Source organism: Doryrhamphus excisus, linkage group LG6 (genome assembly GCF_037039965.1).
Source record: "Doryrhamphus excisus strain RoL-2023G ecotype Guam linkage group LG6, RoL_Dexc_Guam_v1.1, whole genome shotgun sequence".
NCBI lineage: Eukaryota > Metazoa > Chordata > Actinopteri > Syngnathiformes > Syngnathidae > Doryrhamphus > Doryrhamphus excisus.
The window spans coordinates 20,821,194-20,846,441 of NC_136362.1; the positions used below are offsets into that span (position 1 = coordinate 20,821,194).

General features: G+C 40.3%; 2 protein-coding genes across 3 annotated transcripts; both read left to right on the top strand.

Annotated features, from left to right (window-relative positions):
- The first annotated feature begins 223 nt into the window (after positions 1-223).
- LOC131126245 (mitochondrial import inner membrane translocase subunit TIM44-like) lies at positions 224-13,294 on the top strand. Its single transcript, XM_058068567.2, has 13 exons — positions 224-371; positions 1,163-1,267; positions 1,354-1,518; positions 1,620-1,700; positions 6,077-6,226; positions 6,477-6,610; positions 8,104-8,189; positions 8,448-8,540; positions 8,729-8,853; positions 9,080-9,130; positions 9,220-9,309; positions 9,400-9,510; positions 10,302-13,294. The coding sequence occupies exons 1-13, from the start codon at positions 342-344 to the stop codon at positions 10,419-10,421; spliced, it is 1,341 nt and encodes a 446-aa protein (XP_057924550.2). The 5' UTR covers positions 224-341; the 3' UTR covers positions 10,422-13,294.
- A 1,874-nt stretch (positions 13,295-15,168) lies between these two features.
- On the top strand, positions 15,169-23,627 carry ctxn1 (cortexin 1). 2 transcript variants are annotated; one of them, XM_058068569.2, is made up of 2 exons: positions 15,169-15,656; positions 22,470-23,627. In XM_058068569.2, the coding sequence occupies exon 2, from the start codon at positions 22,536-22,538 to the stop codon at positions 22,809-22,811; it is 276 nt and encodes a 91-aa protein (XP_057924552.1). In that variant the 5' UTR covers positions 15,169-15,656; positions 22,470-22,535; the 3' UTR covers positions 22,812-23,627. The 2 variants fall into 2 exon arrangements, with proteins under 2 accessions (XP_057924552.1, XP_057924551.1); XM_058068568.2 differs by having other exon boundaries at positions 15,171-15,660.
- The last annotated feature ends 1,621 nt before the right edge of the window (positions 23,628-25,248 follow it).

Below are 25,248 nucleotides of genomic sequence, written 5' to 3' on the forward strand. Positions count from 1 at the left end.
TAGAACATGCATGTGTGGATTTATTGTAGTGATGTGTTTTTGTATAATTGTGTTCTTCAGTTTCTTTTTGGTCATTTTCATAAATAAGCATGTATGTTAACCCTTATTGTTCTGTGCCATGTCTGTCGCTTATTGCACTGTATCCTCAAGTATCACTTATTTAATTAAATGCTCAGTTGTTGATTTGACGCTTTTTTGTTTTAACTTTTTGGGCGGAATTTCCCTTTAAAAGCCACGTGACATCTTAGTTCCGCCCCGCAACATGCGATCTCTCTTACTATTGGCTGTAAGGTCAGCTGCTGTTGCAAGGTTGCACGTGCAGTTCCGACTTCAAAATCAAGATGGCAGCCTCCTTGTGTCGATGTTACCAGGTAGGCTCATCTCACATGTCCTTCACTCCAGCCGCTTAAAACAAGCGAATTAATAATATTACACAATAAGCATATACAGGTTTGAGTTTGTCGTTCTCTGTGTAGTTAGTTGGTGGAGAACCGCGTGTTTGTCATTAAATGTGGCAAGAGAATGCGTGAATGAATGGGCCTTGTTGCGTCACATTAGGAAGATCATTACTAGCCATAGGGTTTGTTTTAGTTTAAATCGTCTACCATTTCATACCTAACGTGACTTACCTCTTATGTGTACATATGTGTACATGTATAACGAATAAGAATGTGAACAGAATAATGTTGGTAATGTCATTGAGTAAATATTGCACATTCAGGTGGTCTGAGGCACTACCCAGAGGACATGTGTCAAACTCAAAACCTGTCTATTTGTAACCTTTTTTCTTCTAAATGTATTTTTTCTTTCATTTTGACAGAAAGTTGTCTTAAATATTATCTGATTGTGCAACAATCTAAGATCCCAATCCGTTGTAGTTATAAAAATAAGTACTTGAATGTCTGCTTGTCACCTTGACATTGTCACTTCACTTCTCATTTCAAAGCAAATTAACCATCAATATATTAGTAACAATATATGAGGTTATATTCATATACTGTATTATACAAGTGGCCCTCTGAGGGCAGCCATATTTGGAGCAGTTTGACTCCCTAGAGACGATATGTCAGCTTTTATGCTAGTTAACACAGTGTATGTTCTACATCTTGATCAGTGTTGAGGTATTTAGAACTGAGAGTTGAGGATGTTCTCTTCGTTGCAGCTGGTTGGTAAACATTTTAGGGCCCCCTGCTCCCGGTCAATGGTGTTCTCCTATTTTAGAGGAGATGCTGAAAGGTTACAAAGGAGTGCAGCAGCAGCACTGCAGGTAAGCCATCTATAATGTTTTGAGCATTTCTTTGTGTGGTGAAGTGATATGTGTCAGTTTTAACCTTGTTTAATTTTTTCCATCAGGTGCGATATGCCTCTGGCAATAAAGGTTTCCTGGGAGAGTTTGTGGACAACCTTCGTCAGGAGCTCAGTGAGAATCGGGAGATGAAGGAGAACATCAAGAAGTTTAGAGAAGAGGCCAAGAGGCTGGAGGAGTCAAATGCACTCCAGCAGGCACGCCGGAAATATGTAAGACATCTCCACACTTAATAATAACCTAATAATGTCTTGGTTGTGTATATTCGGTATGAATTGAGATCACAGTATAGTTTCTGTTTTTTTTTTTATAGAAATCTATAGAATCCGAGACGATGAGGACCTCTGAAGTATTTAAAAAGACGCTGGACTCCTCGTTGGAATCAGTGAAGGAGGTAAATAATACAACTACATCAAAATACAGTAGAAACTGTTTGTCGTCCCTGTTTATGTCAACTCCCAGTCTTAAGTCAAACAAGTCCCAGTCGACCATGTTCTTATTACTTAAAAGTGCTTGCTTAAGCCACAACCTTCAACGCCCATGTGGGCAATGACAGTGTGACCTGGAGGGGTGTGATTGGGAGGAACGGCCTCCCTGATCTGAACCCGTGCGGTGTGATGTTACTGGACTTCTGTGCGAACCACAGTTTGGCCATAACTAACACCATGTTTGAACATTGGGATGTCCATGAGTGCACTTGGCACCAGGACACCCTAGGCCGCAGGTCTATGATGGTAGTCGTATCATCAGACCTGCGTCCGCATGTTCTGGACACACGGGTGAAGAGAGGGGCTGAGCTGTCAGCTGATCACCACCTGGTGATGAGTTGGATTATGGCGGGGGAGGATGCTGGACAGACCTGGAAGACCCAAACGAGTAGTGAGGGTGTGCTGGGAACGTCTGGCAGAGTCTCCCGTTCGTCGAGTCTTCACCTCTCACCTCCGACAGAGCTTAACCTGCATCCCGGGGGAGGACCGGGATATTGAGTCAGAATGGGCCTCCATTGCTGAGGCAGCTGACCAGACCTGCGGCCACAAGGCCGTCAGTACTAGTCGTGGCGGCAGGCCCCAAACCCGATGGTGGACTCCAGAGGTCAGGGCCGCTGTCAAGCTGAAGAAGGAGCCCTATTGAGCATAGATGGCTTGTGGGACTCCGGAAGCAGCTGACAGGTACCGTCAGGCCAAACGGCACGCGGCTTTGGCGGTTGTCGAGGCAAAAACTCGGGTGTGGGAGGAATTCGGTGAGGCCATTGAGCACGACTTTTGGTCGGCCTTGAAGAGGTTCTGGCAAACCATCCGGCGCCTCAGAAAAGGGAAGCAGTGCCCGGTCCACACTGTTTACAGTGGGGACAGGGGGCCTGCTGACCTCGACTGGGGATGTAGTGGGACGGTGGAAATACTTTGAGTTCCTTCTCAATCCCACTGACATACAGAGTCTGAGGACACATACGTGGACAGTGCCATCACCGTGGCTGAGGTATCTGGGGTGGTTAAAACACTCCTCATTGGCAAAGCTCCGGGGGTGGACGAGTTCCGCCCAGAATTCCTCAAGGATCTGGATGTTGAGGGACTGTCTTGGCTGGCATGTCTCTTCAACATTGCGTGGAAGTCTGGAACAGTACCTTTTGGATTGGCAGACCGGGGTGGTGGTCCCCCTAAGAGATAGGGTGAGGAGCTCAGCCATCTGGGAGGGGCTCAGAGTAGAGCCGCTTCTCTTTCACATCGAGAGGAGTCAGTTGAGGTGGCTCGGGCATCTAGTCCGGATGCCTCCCTGGTGAGGTGTTCCGGGCATGCCCAGCCGGGAAAGACCTAAGACACGCTGGAGGGATTATGTCTCACAGCTGGCCTGGGAACGCCTTGGTGTCCTCCCGGTGGAGCTGGAGGAGGTGGCCGGGGACCGGGAAGTCTGGGCTTCCGTACTGAGACCCGCAACCCAGACCCGGATAAGTGGAGGAAAATGGATGAACAATGGCTTGCTTAAGCCAATGTTGACATACATTGCTAACCGATTTTGTTGACATAAAATTTAACCCCCAGTGGGCCATTTGTAGGTGTGTCACGAGATATTGAGAAATTAAAATGTGACATTTCTCATTCAGAAATAAACATCATAATTTTGCCGACCTCAATACATTGCTATGTTTGTTTTCCTGGTCTCCCTACATTGGTTTCAGCACATTTGTTCCATGGAACAACTGCATGAACGGAGTGAGCCTTTTTTGTCTTTTTTGACAGCCTCCTTGTCTCGATGGGTGGAGGCAGGGCTGATAGCATACACAGTGCAAAAGAGTGTGTAACTTGGTTGAAATTAAGGTAGTAGATTGAAATATATTGTAATTTATTTATAATATATTGTCATATATATATTTCTTGTCATTGTAGTCAAGACATGCAACAAAGTTGGACTGCATGTCTGTTAACAGCATACAATATCAAATGAAAACAAAAGAATCAAAATGGAGAAAAATGTCAACAATGCCTCTGGCAGTGTCTCACAAGTACAGTGAAGAAAATAAGTATTTGAACACCCTGCTATTTTGCTATTTCTCCGACTTAGAAATCATGGAGGGGTCTGAAATTTTCATCGTAGGTGCATGTCCACTGTGAGAGAGATAAACTAAAAAGAAAAATCCAGAAATCACAATGCATGATTTTTTAACAATTTATTTGTGTGATACAGCCGCAAATAAGTATTTGAACACCTGTGTATCATCTAGAATTCTGACCCTGAAAGACCTGTTAGTCTGCCCATTAGAAGTCCACCTGCACTCCATGTATCATCCTGAATCAGATGCACCTGTTTGAGGTCGTTAGCTGCATAAAGACACCTGTCCACCCCATACAATCAGTAAGACTTTAACTTGTAACATGGCGAAGACCAAAGAGCTGTCCAAAGACACCAGAGACAAAATTGTACACCTCCACAAGGCTGGAAAGGGCTACGGAGCAATTACCAAGCAGCTTGGTGAAAAAAGGTCCACTGTTGGAGCTATCATTAGAAAATGGAAGAAGCTAAACATGACGGTCAATCTCAATCGGAGTGGAGCCCCATGCAAGATATCACCTCGTGGGGTCTCAATGATTCTAAGAAAGGTGAGGAATCAGCCCAGAACTACACGACAGGACTTGGTCAATGACCTGAAAAGAGCTGGGACCACCGTTTCCAAGGTTACTGTAGGTAATACACTAAGACGTCATGATGTGAAATCATGCATGGCACGAAAGGTTCCCCTGCTTAAACCAGCACATGTCAAGGCCCGTCTTAAGTTTGCATATGACCATTTGGATGATACAGAGGAGTCATGGGAGAAAGTTTTATGGTCAGATGAGACCAAAATAGAACTTTTTGGTCATAATTCCAATAAGCGTGTTTGGAGGAAGAAGAATGAAGAGTACAATCCGAAGAACACCATCCCTACTGTGAAGCATGGGGGTGGTAGCATCATGCTTTGGGGGTGTTTTTCTGCACATGGGACAGGACGAGTGCACTGCATTAAAGAGAGGATGACTGGGGCCGTGTATTGTGAGATTTTGGGGAACAACCTCCTTCCCTCTGTCAGAGCATTGAAGATGGGTCGTGGCTGGGTCTTCCAACACGACAACGACCCGAAGCACACAGCCAGGAAAACCAAGGAGTGGCTCCGTAAGAAGCATATCAAGGTTCTAGCATGGCCCAGCCAGTCTCCAGACCTGAACCCAATCGAAAATCTTTGGAGGGAGCTCAAACTCCGTGTTTCTCAGCGACAGCCCAGAAACCTGACTGATCTAGAGAAGATCTGTGTGGAGGAGTGGGCCAAGATCCCTCCTGCAGTGTGTGCAAACCTGGTGAAAAACTACAGGAAACGTTTGACCTCTGTAATAGCAAACAAAGGCTACTGTACCAAATATTAACATTCATTTTCTCAGGTGTTCAAATACTTATTAGCAGCTGTATCACACAAATAAATTGTTAAAAAATCATGCATTGTGATTTCTGGATTTTTCTTTTTAGTTTATCTCTCTCACAGTGGACATGCACCTACGATGAAAATTTCAGACCCCTCCATGATTTCTAAGTGGGAGAAATAGCAAAATAGCAGGGTGTTCAAATACTTATTTTCTTCACTGTAAATGTGCAAACAATGGCTACATTTGTTTTTGTTGTCCAATGCTTAGGGCAGGGGTGGGCAAACTACGGCCCGGGGGCCACATGCGGCCCACTAAGCGTTTGAATCTGGCCCGCCAGTTGCTTTCTAAATATTGCAACTTTTAACATACAAACTGGCAACATGACTTGTGAGTCGGATGTCTTATTTATTTAAAAAAAACAAAACAAACAAAACTGTAAAATTAAATTACATAGTTTGATGTGGTCTGATGTTTAAAGTGCTCCTGAAAAAAGGGACATGAGAACATTCAGCTGACAGTATAACACTTTTACAGATAAAATTATAATTCAAGGAAAATTATAAGCATAAAATAGTGTCAGTGTGTGTTAAATATACGTATGTTCTGGCCCCAGGGGACAATTTGTTAACTCAATGCGGCCCACAAGTCAAAATATTTGCCCACCCCTGGCTTAGGGTGATGTCAGCAAGCTAATATGAATATATAAACATTGTTTTTTGAACATATTGTAGTGACTCTGCAAATATACTGAATGAAGTGGCGTAAATTCACATGCATTGACATTCACTTGCACCTTTTTGTGTATAGCAATGATGTTAAGTTGAATGAAGAGTTTTTGTCATATCTTTGCCTGTATTGTGTGTCGCCTGCCTTTTGAACACAGGGTATTAAAAAGGTGAGTCGTACAGACTTTGGGAAGAAGATAAAGGAAGGTGTGGAGGAGGCAGCCCGCACTGCTATGCACTCTGCTGAGACGGTCTCCAAGGGAGGAGAAAGACTGGGGAAGACCAATGCCTTTAAGGCCATCTCACAGGTGAGAGGAGAAAACTAACCATTCTTTGTTCTGCTGCTTTTTCCATTCATCTTGTCAGGTTATTGTTAGTGGCCAGCTGGCTGTGACATGGAGTGAGAAACTGGGTCATGATTTATTCTTTTTGTTCTGTAAACAGGACATTAACAATTTACTGGCCAGTGTCTAGCACTCAAATTGCATTTACTTTTGAAGACTTATGAGAGATGCTTTTGCAAGTTTAAGTGTTAAAATCTGTGTGTCATCCATGCAGGGTGTTGAAAACATGAAGAAGGAGATTGATGTGGGGGATGCCGGGCCTTACAGAGCTCCTCCTCAGCTGAGGAAGAGGAGTGATTTTTCATCGAAAGCAGGTGCTGCTGACACTCGAGTGTTTCAGGCCAATGAGTAAGTTGCTGCAGCTGTGAAAACAAAACGAGCACTCTGTTTTTAATCAGGGATTGTAGTACAGTCGTCCCTTGTTTATCGCTCTTAATTGTTTGCAGACCCAACTGCAATAAGCAAATTTCTGCGAAATAGGATTCAATATTAACAAGCAGAATTGTGTTTGAAGAGTGTTTGACTCTCTAAATCAGGGGTCTCAAACTCAATTTACTTGGGGGCCACTGGAGCAAGGGTCTGGGTGAGACTGGGCCGCATCAGGTTTTCCCCCCAAAAAAAACGCATTTATTAAAAACAGAAAAATGAATAAACTTTGCTTTGGCTTTGATTTTCTACAAGAAAAGCTCTGATAAAACATTCCACTGTTCTCAAATATCTTTCTTTTTATTTTTCTACACAAAATAAGTTGAAAGATAAACAAATCAATCAGTAATAAATAAATACATATAATAACAACAATAAAACGGCAAATAATAAAAACTTGAGAAACCACATATAGTTGGTTGTTATAGTTATTTTTTCAGATTAAAATGAACAAAGCATTATTAGAGCCCTTTAGACATGACAAAACACGACTATAGTCACATTTATACTCTTTTTATTTACAACATATTGCGCAACTGCAGGGTCTTGAGACACATGCTAACTTGCAAACTAGAGAGCTAGCGACCTAAACGGTAGCCTTCAAATTATTTCCTTTAAACTTAAATAGCCAAAAACTTACCACTTCCACACGGATAGGAAGGATAACTATTAACAGTTATTTAACCTTTAACATGAACATTAATCAAACGTAATAATTTTTTCTGGGTACATGATACCATACAGCATCCATATCAAACTTGCGCGGGCCGCACTAACATTAAACTTTCATATCAAGGCGGGGGCCTCAAACGAGTGTCCTTTGGGCCACATTTGGCCCGCGGGCCGCATGTTTGAGACCCCTGCTCTAAATACAGGTTTTAACATCATTAGCTCCGCATTGACATGAAGTAACACCCCTATCATCACCTTTACACTCATATTATTCTTTGTTTGTACTACATTGTGCAGGCTATGGGAACGCTGCAGGGACACAAGCGATGGCTGCCACTTTAAACACAGCATGCTACTGAGCTAACGAGTTAGCCTCTAGTTTGTTTACTGTAAACTTAGTAACTAGTAAGTAAGTAAGTAAGTAAGAGGCCAAAAACGTACCACTTCCACACAGAATGAGACAAGGTCTTTTTTTCACTCTATTGCGTCTTAATGTTTTGTGTCATTACTACTACCTAGTGACCCGATCATATACATATCAAATAAAAGGAAATGCATATCACCTATATTTCAATGTGTTTTAACTAGTAATTAACTACGAAACTGCAATCATTTTGTAATTAATTTCTGAACAAAAGCCGTACAGTCAGAGCAACAATACAACCTCAATACTGCGAGGGACGACTGTATAGTTATTCCTGTGTCATGCCTAACAGCCCCTGTGATGTTGTGCTGTGATGCAGGGAAGCAATGGATGTTGTTCTGCACAAGGACTCAAAGTGGTACCAGCAATGGAAGGACTTCAAAGACAATAACATGGTTTTTAACAGTAAGTACTTCCTGAGATGTGTCAATTGCAGTAGTTCTATATGTGCATCCCCCTACTTGCGCATGTGTATGTCATTTTCTTTTCAAGACAGCAGGTGGCAGCAGACCTAAGTTGATTTCACAATAGAGTTACAGTACATTCTGTCTTCACGTCCAAACTGTGATTCCGGTCGATGTGTCCTCACAGCTCCAAGTGTGACCTGTAATCATCACATTGTGTCCTCAGTCAAGTTCTCAGTCTTCTTTCTGTCTCCTGCAGGGTTCTTTGAGATGAAGATGAAATACGACGAGAGTGACAATGCCCTCATCAGAGCATCCAGAGCTGTGACAGACCGAGTCACCGATCTCCTTGGTAATTAATTGTTGGCCTATTTTTCATTTTGTTTTAAATGTATTGATTTAGTTTAATCAACAAATCAAAGTCTATGTAGACATACACACCTAGATACGATACTCACCGGTCACAACTTTAGGTACACCGGCTTGATTTGACTTTTTTTTTTATACAGCTCTTGTGTTTTAACCAAATGTTTTTAATAGGTGGCCTTTTCTCCAAGACGGAGATGTCAGAGGTGCTGACTGAGATCCTTAAAGCAGACCCCAAATTTGACAAAGACTCTTTTCTCAAACAGTGTGAGAAAGACATCATCCCAAACATATTGGAGGTGAAATACTGCACTCATTTATACCATAAACTGTTGCACTAACTATAAGTTACTCATGATAAGATGGACGATAAATGTAATTAATGGTAATTTAAGGGCTGTTAGTAGTCTCTCTAGTTAGCGTAGCTTCATGCAGTAATGACCTCATGTTGGTCTACAGTGCCTAAGCTTGTTTAGAAAAGTCCTTTAATCAATGATTATCAACACAGTGTTGTTCATTCTGCAGGCAATGATTCGTGGAGAGTTAAATGTATTAAAGGACTGGTGCTATGAAGCGGTAAGTCATACACAAGCAACATTTGATTGATTCTCCGACCATTGACTTTGTCTAATGACTATGTTGGTTTCTGTTGTGTCCGTCCCCAGACATACAGTCAACTTGCCCATCCCATCCAGCAGGCGAAAGGTTTGGGGTTGCTATTCCAGTCCAAAGTCCTTGACATTGATAACATTGATGTAAGTGTTCATATCCAAACACTAGCATTCACTCATACAAACACAGATTTTTTTGAATGTGCTTTTTCCTTGCCTTGCTCTTGGTTCTAGTTGGCCATGGGGAAGATGATGGACCAAGGCCCAGTGCTGATCATCACCTTCCAGGCCCAAGTCGTCATGGTGATTCGTAGCCCCAAAGGGGACATAGTGGAAGGAGATCCGGTCAGTCCATTTAAAATTGTGGATTCCAATCAGAGATATTACAGTCTCTCTTGTTTATTGTGGTTAATTGGTTCCAAACCCAACAGTGAGAAGTGAATTTCCCTGTAGGAAGTAAGATTCAGTATTTATAAGTGGAATATTTTTATAGTTGAAGCCTAGATAAACTGTTTATGACCTTCTAAATATATATATATATATTTATTTATTTATTTATTTATTTATCACTGTAGACATGAAATAACACCTTTACACTTTTATTACCCATTATAGTAGGCATAATATGACATCTGAGACAATAAGTCTTAACACTGTCAATTGCGTTGACAACGTACTTCCTGCTGTCGCTATTGTTTATCAATGTAAAGTTGCTAACACACAGAAGGCTTGATTTTGCTCCAAAATGTATGGAAAAATCAGCAGACGATCAATTATCGGACGATTGAAGGACATAAGGCTGGACAGACTATACGTGACATGCTCAATGTCAGGAGTACTTTGACACTTGGATAGTGGATAGCAGTACGAAAGTATGCCGCTTGCTGAAATAGTCGTGATGGTGCATGACATGCGGCAAGTGTTTCAAAATACAATAACATTTTCTAAGAAAACAAGTGGTGTCCTTCCATTAGCTGAGCTCAGGAAGAAGGAGAAAGACGTGCTTACAGAGAACTTGAACCAGGTTCCTATAGTGACCTTAAATCATCATTACCATATTTATGCAGACATGCTGTTGTGTGATGTTATTGAAAATCATACTATCTCTGAAGTTGTGCTCTTCTCCCTCTTAACAGGAGAAAGTGCTGAGGATGATGTATGTTTGGGCGCTGTGTCGTGACCAGGAGGAGCTGAACCCCAATGCAGCGTGGAGACTCCTGGACATCTCTGCCTCCAGCACTGAGCAGGTTCTCTAAACGGGAAACAAAGAGAAGAAGAGAGGGAGATGGTGAAAAGAGACACACAAATTGGAGATAAGCGCAGAAGGAGCAAGGATGAGGGTGAAACACTCTCACACATATAATATATACACAAAATTTTGCGTATTTATGCCCACTTCCTTCTTTTGCCGTCACCACTCAAAGACTTGATGTGTAGGTTCATAAAAATATACAATGAGCTGTTGGTTTCCAGGAACATTTCATTGAAAACAATGATGGAACCTACATTAGTGTGAACTTCACACTATAGGGTGCTACGCTCTGGAAACTTAAGAGTTCCAGGCATAACCATGTCTGTTAACGCTCCATCTAATAAGGCTTGTGAATTGTGTAACAGAAGGGATGTCTCTATAGGTACTGTCAAACTAATTTATGTGCAAGATTTTTACAAAATAGGCCAAAAAACGAGGGTAGTGTACATTATTACATGTTGAAATACATAAATGCATTCACAGTGGATCATAAGTTTAGTCAAATAACATGTAGATATTTTTTTTTGTACTATACACAACAGCGTGAGTGCATATTGTTAATATATGGGAGCACATTGACGTACCTTTGTGTCATGAAGGCAGCTTCACTGAGGATCACGTTGCATTTCCTGTCTTCTTGAGATGATGATCATATTTTATATTAACTTGCCATTCCCTTTTTAATACGTCTAGTCCTTTGTTCTTGCATTTCAATCCAAACGGAACATGCTATCACGTTTACTGTTTTTTTTAAGAAGACACTTATCCTAAATTCATGTGCTTCTGCAGCATAAACTCTTAATGGTCTGCCTTGATTTTTCTCTTTGTTTACTTGACATGCCACTGTACAATGAAACGCATGTATCGCCATAGTTTGTACTCATATCAACAACACACCGAGATGCCATTTTTGCTGTTTTTTTTGGATTGACCAGCAACAGTCTCCAACTAGACATGCACAAGTAATGCGTTGTTGCCTAACAAGAATCGATCCATCACCCTTGTTGGATTTATTTGCAAACCCGCTGACATTCAAAGGAGGAAGACATGGCCAAACAGGAGGGTGTACACGTGATCTAACAGCCTTTCCTCTCCATGGAAGCATTTAAAACATTCATCTTGTATGTCATTCTCCCATTGTGTACAGTGTTTTGATGGCATGCATACAGATGAAGCATATAGTCAGTGTTTAATAATCAAAATGGGCCAAAAAGATGTCTTTCCAGCTGCATTATTTCTTTTGGCGCCCACTGGAGATAATGAACAGGCCACATGTGTCCTTTTTGTTTTTCCTCATTTCAAAGCTGACACACTTTGATGGATGTGTATGGATCTAGCCATTGACTCGTCTTGCTAAACCTATGGATTTGGGAGTATTGGGATAATAGATCAGCCTTTAAATAACACATGCCAGTAGATTCACACACACAGGGCCAATATATGGGGAAGCTCATCCCGTAGCTGTCTGTTGTGATGGATGGCAATGGAGATCCTCAGAATGACTAACCTCTATTGCAAAGTCGCTGCATGAACAATGGCCCTTTTCTAGCATCTTAGCTGTATGTTGGAGTGTGAACTGTAAGAGCACCGAAAGTACCTTGCATTGTGAGTGTCCCGCAGCCCTGAGCAATAAGTACTTTGTATTGTGAATGAATGAATGAATGAATGATTTGAATGAGGTTGGACGCTCCAACACAATGGAAAAAGCTGGAGGCAATGCATGTTCTTTGTGGCATGTTATCCTTTGTATATAAAACCACATCCTGTACTCCATGCTACTATAGATCTGGTGGAAACGTCACATTATTATGTAAGCAGATGTTGGAATATCCTGAAGCTGGCTCCTGATGATCATTTTTGATTTGATGGTTTGCCTGAAAGAATCTGAGCGGAATCAAGCGGCGACGTGAGCTAATACAGTTTGCACTCAGACTGCTACTGTATAACAATATTAAAGAAATGTTGAAGAAAAAAAGCAAGGTGTGTCTCAAAGTTATGACCTAGCTTGACTTTTTAGCATGATGTGAACAAATAGCATGAAATGAATTTGGATTTCATAAGCACACATGCTGGAGTGGTTCAGTTATGAACCCAGCGGGCGTCCTACTGGAGAGCTGCTCACTGTGATTTGATTACAAAGCCCTTCAGGACCCTGTTACAATTAGATGAATATTAATTAAACCTTGAGGGAGAGCACAGGTGTGGCATTTGTTGTTGTTGTTGTTCGAGCTCCATGCAACCCGTCCCTGTGTTTGTACAGTTTTAATTGTACCAATTAATTAGGTCTCACAGTGAGTACCTGCAGCTTAGCTTGAGCCACATGGCGGCCGCTCCACGTGTTTTGTTCCACATCCAGATTATGTCATGTATGTGCCTATGCAACTGGGCTCAAGCTGTGACCGAATCATATTATGCAACCTAAAGAAAATATGTCGCAGCTCTTAGTGCGACCCAAGTTTCCTCGACACCATTTAATGTACAATAGGCATTCCTCTATCAAGTATCAATCCTTATTTATAAATCTAATATATTTGTAGTCTGGGCATAGAAAATGTAAATATGGAAAAACACCCCCATGTGCAGGTCATGTTGCCAGCTTGTTTGTTGAAAGTTTATCTTAAATACTTTTGGTGGGGCGAATGTGGCCCCCAGGCGGTAGCTTTCCCACCCCTTATGCAGACTCACATGATAGCATTGGGAGAGCCACACTATCACTAAGTACATACAGCCTGCGGTGGCTGTTCAGTGTAACATTACTGACACCTAGTGACCAGTGTAGAATACTACTTAACTTTTATTTAAATGCATCTTCTGAATGCCTTATATTTGCATTTTACTGTAGTAATTATTTTATTAATTTTTATTCTTGAAAATGCTTAGCTGAAGCCAGACATACTTAAGTTTGCTTATATATGCTTAAAATTGCTGCCTTTACAATGGTAATACTTAGTTTTTATTGATAGTAAGTAGTAATTTAATAACATGTTTACTGTTGTGGTTGTCTTTTGCAGTGGTACCGTGGTATGAAAAAGTGTTTTCCCCCTTCCTGATTTCATTTTTTTTTGCATGTTTGTCACACTTAAATGGTTCAGCTCATCAAATTAAATATTAGTCAATGACAACACAACTAAGCACAAATGCAACATTTTTAAATGAATCTTTTTATTATAGAAGTACACCAAATATCCAAACCTACATGGCCTTGTGTGGAAAAAGTGATTTTCCGACTTGTGTTGTAAACAAAGAATAAGAGTCTAAAGGTGACTCTATGGTTGTTATTTCAAGTCTACAGGACCCTAATATTGTAAAAAAATGTATTTACAAAGACTTAACAGGTTTTATATGCTCTAACCACAAAAATATTAAATTAACATTAAATCCTATATTGTGGAAATTTAATTTATTGCAGTCGAGTCTGGAATCAAATCAAAACTAAGAATTAACATAAGGTGACAAGAAATATTTCAATATTGAACAAAGCAAAATTTGTTCTCAATCAGAAATCACTCCACACTCTTTATTGCTCTCTGGTTCTACCATATCTTACTTATTGTGTGGAAATATGGGCTAATAACTATAAAAGCAATCTTCACTCGCTAAATGTACTGCAAAAAAGGTCAGTAAGGATAATTCATAATGCCACCGATAGAGAACATACTAACTCCTTATTTCTAAAATGACAAATACTTCAACTTGCTGATATAGTTCATCTTCAAACAGCTAAAATAATGCATAAGGCTAAAAATAAGCAATTAGCTAAAAATGTCATCCAATACTTCTCTACAAGAGAGGAGAAATATGATCTCAGGGAAGAAGTACATTTGAAATACTTCTATGCTAGGACTACGTTATGCTAGCCATAGCATTTCAGTATGTGGAATCAAACTATGGAATGGATTGAGTAAGGAAATCAAACAATGCACAACGATGAGCCAATTCAAGAAACAATACAAGCAGTTGATGTTTGCTAAATACAAGGATGAAGAGTCTTGAACCAGTCATGATGTGCTATATATATCACTATATTGACACTTACTATGGTACCCATTATGGCATTGGATGATCATATCACCTCCTACTTCCGTACAGGACAAAAAAATTGTAAAATAAAAAAAAAAACAAAAAAAAAACCTTAAACTGTATTATGGAAAGCAGGAAGTGAACAAATGTAACAGTTACTGATTGTAAAAGTACCAGATGGAGGGGTAGGATTTAATAAGCTTTGCTTCTTCCTACTCCTTTTGGACATGTGGAACTGGGAACTGATTATGGGATGCACTCAATTGTAATCTGATGCATGTTCAAATGAAATAAAACCATTACCAACTAACCGCTATAAACGAGGAACAACGAAGTCACACTGACTTACGAGGGTCATCTGCTCGAGGCTAGCGGCTTCTTGTTTCCAAAACAAGTCATCCATATGCTTATCACCTGATTCAAATAGTCGTGTGTCTAGGCATGTGAATCTGTACTTCACTGCCTCTGTCATGTTTAGACATTTAAGTTATTCTTGAAATGTATCTTTTCACAAAAATCAGTTTTTCCTCTCGTTTTCAGTTAGGAACTGATATTTTCCTGAAACTTACCTATGTTTTACTGCTGATTACTAAAAAACAGAAAAAGGTACAAAGAAACATTTTTTCCCCATGAAAGACGGGAGTCTGTTTCTTGGGCAGTTCCATGTTTATTATATAGCCATAGAACATAAAAATAAACAAATATACCTAATGTTCACCTAATGTTGATTCAGCTCTTGTATTTGATGGGATTTACTGTACCTAATGTTGTGGCTGACTTGTGTTCATTTTCCAGTGTTTAAGTCTCTTACTGGCTTACCAGAGTACATAAGGTCAACCAGTGTTGCCCTCCCCCACCTGGTAATGGTAAGGACATGTGCACCACCTTCTGCTTTCATTGCTTTTTCATTATGACATCATGATGAGCACGGATAAAGACACTGGTGATGAATGCGGACCCCATGCCCCATGCACAGTCCTCTTACATAATGCAAAAGCTTCACCCTGCTCTCGGCGTTTTCCTCTTTCTGGAGAAAAGAATATATGTGGCATCCAAAGGAGAAAAGTCCCGTGGAGGAGGAGGCTGAGATGGGGCGGATCCCTCAAAGTGAGGAGACTTTATAAAGCCCCCCTACACAGGCTCAAATCGCCTCTTGTGAGCCAGCTAAGAGCTGACCGTGGTGCTGAACATCTTCACCGTCCATCAGATGTCCTTACGTGTGAGTAAGTATTCCTACTTCATAATACTGCACTTTATAGCACAGATGGTCATTTTATGTAATCATTTCAAAAATCATTTCTCTGATCTGTTGTCGCAGGAAAGATATGCTTTCAGAAAATGAATATGATTGCCAGGAATGTTTTAAACTGAAGAGCAATGGCAAGAAACATGTTATAGGAGGAAAAAGAGTGAACTTTTCAGTGGCTAGAGTTATTTCAAAGTCAACGCAACACACACATTTAGCTACCAGTAGTAGTTAAATGTGTTGTGTGTTCACGTTTCATATCTTTTGCTAATATTTGGTCACTTTGGCAGCTTAACAACCAGCTCACAAGTTTACCACTTCAAATAATAGACTTAAACCAGAGGCAGTATTACAGAGTATTGCAGATTCCTGGTGTGTGAGGACTAAGTCTGAACCCTATAGTCCAGGCGACTCGCAACTCATTTTTCATTGTCTGTGTAGAATTAAAATAAAATAATAGAGCAAAAACCCAGTGTAACGAGAACAAACGTTGATACTAACGATAATGGAATGGCCTTTATTGTCATTATACAAGATGTACAACGAGATTGGAGAGCTTCTCCTTTCAGTGCAGTGGTCAAGTTAAAAAAAAGTATATAAAAGTAGAGTAAAAAAGACAATTTAACAAGATATATACAAGGTATCCAAAATATACACATAGTATTGCACACACAAAGCCTTGCAGTTGCACTCAAAATTATTCATTTTCATTGTTTTCATATGCAAAATATACAAATATTGAATAGTATAGATGACCAAACTTAATAAATAGCGACCATTTCTCACATTTGATTCACTGACACATTGGTTTTGATTTGTAGATTTATTGTAAACTAATTAATATAATTTCAAATAGGGATTGTGTAGAGTGCAAATGTGCGTCTGTGTTTTTTGGAGCCGAAAATGGTTTGGTTGATATCATGTTTTATTATTCATTCATTTTCTACCGCTTTTTCCTCACGAGGGTTGCGGGGGGGTGCTGGGGCCTATCCCAGCTGTCTTCGGGCGAGAGGCAGGGTACACCCTGGACTGGTGGCCAGCCAATCACAGGGCACATATAGACAAACAACCATTCACACTCACATTCATACCTGTGGCCAATTAACCTAGCATGTTTTTGGAATGTGGGAGGAAACCGGAGTACCCGGAGAAAACCCACGCATGCACGGGGAGAACATGCAAACTCCACACAGAGATGGCCGAGGGTGGAATTGAACCCTCATCTCCTAGCTGTGAGGTCTGCGCGCTAACCACTCGACTGCCGTGCCGCCTTATTCTAAACTAATTAATATAATTTTAAATAGGGATTGTGTAGAGTGCAAATGTGCGTCTGTGTTTTTTGGAGCCGAAAATGGTTTGGTTGATCTCACGTTTTATTAAAACTACAAAAAAAATCTAATTTTTAAAAAGTGCTTCAGTCCCCTTAAAGCAGGGGTCTCAAACACGCGGCCCGCGGGCCAAATGTGGCCCACAGGACACTAGTTTGAGGCCCCCGCCTTGATATGTTGTAAATAAAAAGAGTATAAATGTGACTATAGTCGTGTTTTGTCATGTCTACAGGGCTCTAATAATGCTTTGTTCATTTTAATCTGAAAAAAATTATTTGTCTACCCACCAACTATATGTGGTTTCTTAAGTTTTTATTATTTGCTGTTTTATTATTATTATTATTATTATATTTATTTATTTATTACTGATTGATTATTTTCTTTTCTTGATTTGTTTATTTATTTTTCATCTTATTTTGTGTAGAAAAATAAAAATTAAGATATTTGAGAACAGTGGAATGTTTTATCAGAGCTTTTCTTGTAGAAAATTGGAACCAAAGCCAAGTTTATTAATTTTTCTGTTTTTAATAAATGCGTTTTTTTTGGTTTTTTTGGGAAAACCTGACACAACCCAGTCTCACCCAGACCCTAGCTCCAGTGACCCCCAGGTAAATTGAGTTTGAGACCCCTGCCTCAAAGTGTGTAAACACACAGAAGTGTTATTTTGTAGCGCGCACAGAGCTGCGTGATTTTCAGATATTGTGTGATTAACTCATTTATTTGTGCCTAGTGCCAATGAGACATCTTGTCACGTCTATCGATCTATCTGGTTGAGTAGGACACAGCTGTTGCTGAGAATTGATTTGTTTATTGATTTTCATTAGCATTAGCTTTGTTGTAAGTGGGCCGTCCCTGCTGACTTGTGCTTGCTGTGTAAACTTTGCGCTCCCTTCATGGCCGTGTATTGACTAACCAGTCTGTGGTGTTCATTAAGCTACATGCTGTGTACCTGATCTGACTGCGCTCCATTTGATAATTAATCCTGATGCAGGCAGTCTTCATGTCACCTGTTAAAGCTTCACCGGACCCTTTAACTCCTATCATTTGGAGAGCTATCAATGCGTCTGTGTGAGGAGAGGTAGTTAGGTTGGGAGACAAAGCATCCTGGAATAGAATATGCTGACTGGGAAGTGCTCCCTGCAACCCAGGAAACGTCTCCGTGCTCCACGGCCCATTAAAGAGGTTATGGAGGAGAGTGTTTCTGCGCTGCGACTCTCTGAGGCTCCCTGCACATTTTTTTCTCCTCCGTCATCACTGTGTGATTTATTTATCTTCTGCTTTGCCGCGCTCCGGTTCATGACAGGGACAAACTGCATGCCTTGTCTTATTTAGGGACGAGTCCTGTCATAGTTTGAATGAAGACAAACAACAGCATGGTGGGCTGCTTTAAATTTCTCATCAAATGGTCGGTGAGTCGTTCAGCATGAGACTTCACAACTGAAACGAAATTACTTGGACACATGTTGCTAGGCAGAGTTCATAGGGATGCATAATAACTTCCCTAAAGGCCAATTAAAAACATGGTATGGCCCGGTCAGACCCACTAGGCCAGGGTTGTTGCTGGCCAAATACGTGAATATCATCATCTTCACCATTTGGTCCTGTCTTGACAATTAGATGATCTTTGACTATCTAGCGTTTTTGCAGTAGGAGCTTCTGTTGCATATGTTGATATTTCCCTAGTGTTTTTGCAGTAGTTCCTCAAAAACATTGGCGTGCTCCTATCATATTACCAACATCCTACTCACACTTAAATGTTTCATATCATCAAACAAATTTAAATGAGTCCAAACCTACATAGCCCTGTGTGAATAAGTCACCCCCCCCTGTTAAAATATAACTGAGATTGGCATCTATCAATCGAGAAAAGCTTATAAAGCCATTTCTAAAGCTTTGGGTCTCCAGCAAACCACAGTGAGAGCCATTAACCACAAGTGGTGCCAACCAAAATGACCCTAAAAGCACAGCAATGATTCTTCCAAGAGGTCACAAAAGACCCCACAACAACATCCAAAGAATTGCAGGCCTCGCTTGCCTCAATTAAGGTCAGTGTTCATGACTCCACCATTAGAAAGACACTAGCATCTTAAGAAAATACTTTTTAGAAGGTGTCTGTCCCATTACAGCGGGCATGAAAGTAACACCACATTTAAAAAAAAAACATCATAGCAACAGTAAAATAGGATAGTGGTAGTATGATGTCTGGGGCTGTTATGCTGCTTCAGGACCTGAAAGACCTCCATAAATGGAACCATGACTTCTGCAGTCTACCAAGAAATCCTGAAGGAGAATATCTGGAGAATGTTTTGTTCATGACGTTTAACTGAAGCCAACTTGGGTTCTGCAGCAGGACAATGATCCAAAACACACCAGCAAGTCCACCTCTGAATGGCTGAAGAAAAACCAAATGAAGACTTTGGAGTGGCCTAGTCAAGGTCCTGACCTGGATCCTATTGAGATGCTGTGGCATGACGCAACACATGACATACATGCATGCATATAATAACACATACATACATACATACATACATACATACATACATACATACTATAACACATACATACATACGTACATACATACTATAACACATACATACATACGTACATACATACAATAACACATACATACATACATACATACATACATACATACATACATACTATAACACATACATACATACGTACATACATACTATAACACATACATACATACGTACATACATACAATAACACATACATACATACATACATACATACATACATACATACATACATACATACAATAACACATACATACATATGTACATACATACAATAACACATACATACATATGTACATACATACGTAGATACATACACATGTACATACATACGTACATACATACGTACAATAACACATACATGCATACATACATTGTAACTGATCATACAATGTATGTATGTACGTACATAACATGTACATAACATACATACAATAACACATACATACATACGTACATACATACTATAACACATACATACATACGTACATACATACTATAACACATACATACGTACGTACATACATACATACATACATACAATAACACATACGTACATACATATGTACATACATACAATAACACATACATACACATGTACATACATACGTACATACATACATACATACAATAACACATACATGCATACATACATTGTAACTGATCATACAATGTATGTATGTACGTACATAACATGTACATAACATACATACAATAACACATACATACATGCATACATACATACATTGTATGTAGCATGTATGTATGTTATGTATGTATGTATGTTTGTAGGTGTTATTGTGTGTATGTATGTATGTTATGTATGTATGTGTGTATGTGTGTATGTGTTAGTGTTTGTATGTATGTATGTATGTATGTATGTATGTATGTATGTATGTATGTATGTATGTATGTATGTATGTATGTATGTATGTATGTACGTATGTATGTATGTATGTACGTACGTACGTACGTACGTACGTATGTATGTATGTATCTCATTCCAAGTTATCCCAAACGCTTGATTGCAGGTGTCCTAGGGTGGCCTAAGAAGTTATATGCTTTAGGGGACAATCCATTTTTCACACATGGCTTTGTAGGTTTAGGTTTCTCCCTAGATAATCATTTTGTGTTCAGTTGTGTTGTCATCAAATAACAGCTAAATGAGTTTGATGATCTGATAGAAGTGGGACGAACATGCAAACTCATTTATTCATTCATTTTCTACCGCTTTTCCTCACGAGGGTCGCGGGGGTGCTGGAGCCTATCCCAGCTGTCTTTGGGCAAGAGGCGGGGTACACCCTGGACTGGTGGCCAGCCAATCACAGGGCACGTATAGACAAACAACCATTCACACTCACATTCATACCTATGGACAATTTGGAGTGGCCAATTAACCTAGCATGTTTTTGGAATGTGGGAGGAAACCGGAGTACCCGGAGAAAACCCACGCATGCACGGGGAGAACATGCAAACTCCACACAGAGATGGCCGAGGGTGGAATTGAACCCTGGTCTCCTAGCTGTGAGGTCAGCGCGCTAACCACTCAATCGCTGTGCAGCCCCAAACATGCAAACCAGGGGTCTCAAACTTGCGGCCCGCGGGCCAAATGCAGCCCGCAAGACGCTAGTTTGAGGCCCCCACCTTGATACCAAAGTTTAATGTTGAAATGACAGCTTAAAGCTGTGTGCACACCGGACACAATTAACATGATTCTGCCCCGCCCATACTGTTACCCTACCCTGTTACCCCGCCCTGTTTTGCTTTGGATTAGCAATGAAGCTAAAGGCTTATGACGCTGGGTACAAATAAATGCAGGAAATGATTTGGAATAAAAGGGAAAATACACGTCAAGATAAAGCATCTCATCAAACATGTTGTTAAAGTTACCACGCTGCTCCCAGATGGAACTGAGTACGATGCTAACTTGCTAATTGGCTAAAATTATTAAGTTTCATTAATGTTCATGTTAAAGGTTAAATAACTGTTAATACTGTACATTTGAATCTGAAAAAAATAATTTCTCTACCAACTGTATGTGGTTTCTTATGTTTTTCTTATTTGCTGTTTTATTATTATTTTACTTATTTATTACTGATTGATTGATTTATTGTCTTTATTCTTAATTTGTTTATTTATCAATTTTTGTCTTATTTTGTGTATAGAAAAATAAAAATTAAGATATTTGAGAACAGTGGAATATTTTATCAGATATTTTGTAGGGGATAGCAGAAGCAAAAGCATTGAAGATTGATTTTTTTTCCAGTTTTTAATAAATGCGTTTTGTTTTTTTTTTTTGAAAACCTGATGCGGCCCGGCTTCACCCAGAACATAGCTCCGGTGGCCCCCAGGTAAATTGAGTTTGAGACCCCTGATGCAAACTTTAGAATAAAAAAAAAAATAGTATTAGAAAAGATCAATGGCGCCATCTGGTGTGGGGCACCAACACGGAGTTGTGTTCTATATAAAATATGTATTAAGAAAAATAGCACCATCTGGTGAGGAGAGAGAGCCACGGAACAGGAAGTTAGACATTAAAGAAATGTGACAATGAAGTTACTGCTCTGTATTAAATATAAACTATGTCTTGGAAAGTCAATGTGTCCTGTGACTGACTGGTGAGCAGGCCAGCACAAAGCTCACCTGTGACAGAATAAGCAGTACAGAAAGAAAGACCCCGCCCCAAAACTGCACTGACAATTCAAGTACTTTAAATGTGGAATTATTCCCCAAAGTGCCACATAAACATTTGACATAACAAATGTAAATATGAACTATAAAATATAATTGTACAGAAGCTTCAACGTACTGTGTATTCCCCAGCCTGCTGATCAGCTCATTAGTTTGTGTTCCTAATTGCTTTGTGTTATTCCCGGTGGAACAATTTCCTATCACAATGTCATCTTCATATTCCCCAGGATCAGCGTGCAGCGCCATGACACTGTGCAGTGAATAAAACAAGTTGACTGAATAAAAGCGGCAATATGAGCAACACAAACTACTGGGTTGTGGATTATGACCTCTCCTCCCCGGCTCCACCAAGCTTCGCCAGGGCCCCGACGTTGCTGCAGCCCACGGCGGGACACCCTGACCAGGCCACGGCTCTGTGCTTTGTGGGCCTCCTGGTACTCCTGTTACTCTTCCTGCTGGTTCGCTGCGTGCGGATCCTGTTAGACCCTTACAGCAGCATGCCGGCGTCGTCGTGGACTGACCACAAGGAGGGTCTGGACAAGGGCCAGTTTGACTACGCCCTGGTGTGACGTGAAGACGGAAGCTAAGTGTATCATATCAGTTAGCAGGAATACATCAATGTAGATCATTTTGGAACATCTTTTTCTCTGTGCAGCTCAACCAAAATGTGTGATTTTATCTTTTGAAATATTACTGTAGATTTCTGTGTGAATTGTTCAGGTGATCCTCAGGTAAAATTGGAATTGACCAAAGCATGTAGCGTTGATGGAGTTTTCTAAAAAGTTGCTTTTGTATCTTCCATTTGCTCGTCCCTTTAAGAAGCCTATAATGCTCACGGTGGAGTTCAACTGTGATGAAAATACAACAATATGTAAAATAATATTTGAACTGCACTGCATCATACTATACTGAGATCTGTTTCTAGTATTCATAGCTAAATACTGCACTGCATTAAAGGGGACCTGTTATGCTTTTTCCACCTTTCTGACCTATAAATGTTCTTACAATGTTGACATTTGCAGGAAGAGGTGCACAATCTGGAAGATCTAGAAAGATTTCTGTGCGGGTTATCATGTGCCCTTGCTTTGTAGGAGTCCACAAAATAGGTCCCCTTTAAAAAAAAGAGCATTTGTCATACTGGATCTGGTTAGATATTAGGTGATCCTGTAATCTAATTCTCTTTGCCTTCAGTCCTTAATGAGTGCACCAGCTGAATATGTTGAATAGTGCCTGTAGGAAGATGTCACTGCTGCTTTTTGACACTTTTTGTAGACCCCCCCCCCCTTGAAGCCCTATGCAACGTGACCCTGACAGATGTTTGTAGGGAGTTTATAATTGTAATGATGAATAAAATCTGTTTAGTAAGAAATACTGAACTGACTGTCTGTGCCATATGTGTGGGTGGGTGTTTTTTTCAGTTTTCAGTTTATTTCAGTTTATTTTCAATTTACTACAGTATGAGGTACATTATAAAAAAAAAAAACTGTAATATGGAAAGCAGGAAGTGAACAAATGTAACAGTTACTGATTGTAAAAGTACCAAAGGCCATGTGGAACAGTGAACTGATTATGGGATGCACTCAATTGTAATCTGATGCACGTTCAAATGAAATAAAACCATTACCATTACCATTACCATTACCATTACCATTACCATTACCATTACCATTACCATTACCATTACCATTACCATATTAGGATGGTTTAAAGCAAAACAAATCAACCAAGTAATGGATTGGAGGTCACATCAGCTTCAAGTGAAACAGTATTTCCTCTGAATTATATATAAAAATGATACATTTTACCACTGATGTACAGGAAACGTCATGTCATGATTGGCACTAGCTTATCCATCCATCCATCCATTTTCCTCCGCTTATCCGGGTCCGGGTCGTCCAGACTTCCCGGTCCCCGGCCACCTCCTCCAGCTCCACCGCAAGGACACCAAGGCGTTCCCAGGCCAGCTGTGAGACATAATCCCTCCAGCGTCCCTCCTAGGTCTGCCCTGGGGCCTTTTCCCAGCTGGGCATGCCTGGAACACCTCACCAGGGAGGCATCCGGACTAGATGCCCGAGCCACCTCAACTGACTCCTCTTGATGTGAAGGAGAAGCGCTAGGAGGCACTAGCTTACATAACATGAAATGTTTAGGCTTCTATTCTCTTATATATTGTCTGTCTATTGTTTTTTTTTTTTTACTGTACGGTATAGTTCAATTCTCTAATAATTCTCTAATAATTCAGCCAAAGTAAGCAAATACAGATTTTAATAGTCAGGAAGAAATCTGATACACATATGAACCAATATTACACTTTTAAGCTGATATCAGGTTGATATTCATCAGTAATGATAACCATTGGACATCCCTAAATACTGAACTATATGTATATATACTTGATATGCATTATACCTACATGGAGGTGTCAGTCATTTTCTACCGCTTATCCTCACGAGGGTCGCGGGAGTGCTGGAGCCTATCCCAGCTGTCTTCGGGTACACCCTGGACTGGTGGCCAACCCTAACCCTAAAACCCTAAATATCAATTCAAAATAAAAATAATATTGTTATATATGACACTCATTTGCTATGTCTCCTATAACACAAAGCAAAGATGTGCTCCCTTATGCACTAAAACTGTGCAAGTAAAGAGCTCTCTGTTGTGTATCTGGCAGCCACAGAGGGTTTGGATTGTAAAAAAAAAAAAAAAAAAAGGCCACCCCCTCATTAGTGTGGCAAATGAACTAATTTGAGCTTCAGCGACTTGGGACAATTGACCTCCAACAGAGGCTTCTTCCATAGCGTTCATCCCCAAATGATCCCAAACAAAACACTCTCCACCCACACATGCAAACAAGGTCAAATCCCGGAAATCATCTTTTCACATGCACATGCACATTCACAATAATACATTTTCACACACACACACACACACACACACACCAGCCAGGTGCTTGCTATACCTGAATATGCTAAACCAAATGCCTTTATTTATCACAGCCTCCATGGA

What these genes read in the sequence shown, in the direction of transcription:
- LOC131126245 (XM_058068567.2), top strand. Translation starts at nt 342, where the DNA reads ATGGCAGCCTCCTTGTGTCGATGTTACCAG. An exon ending in CCTTGTGTCGATGTTACCAG is followed by an intron (nt 372 to 1,162) that starts GTAGGCTCATCT and finishes TCTTCGTTGCAG; the next exon opens with CTGGTTGGTAAACATTTTAG. An exon ending in GTGCAGCAGCAGCACTGCAG is followed by an intron (nt 1,268 to 1,353) that starts GTAAGCCATCTA and finishes TTTTTCCATCAG; the next exon opens with GTGCGATATGCCTCTGGCAA.
- ctxn1 (XM_058068569.2), top strand. Translation starts at nt 22,536, where the DNA reads ATGAGCAACACAAACTACTGGGTTGTGGATTATGACCTCTCCTCCCCG.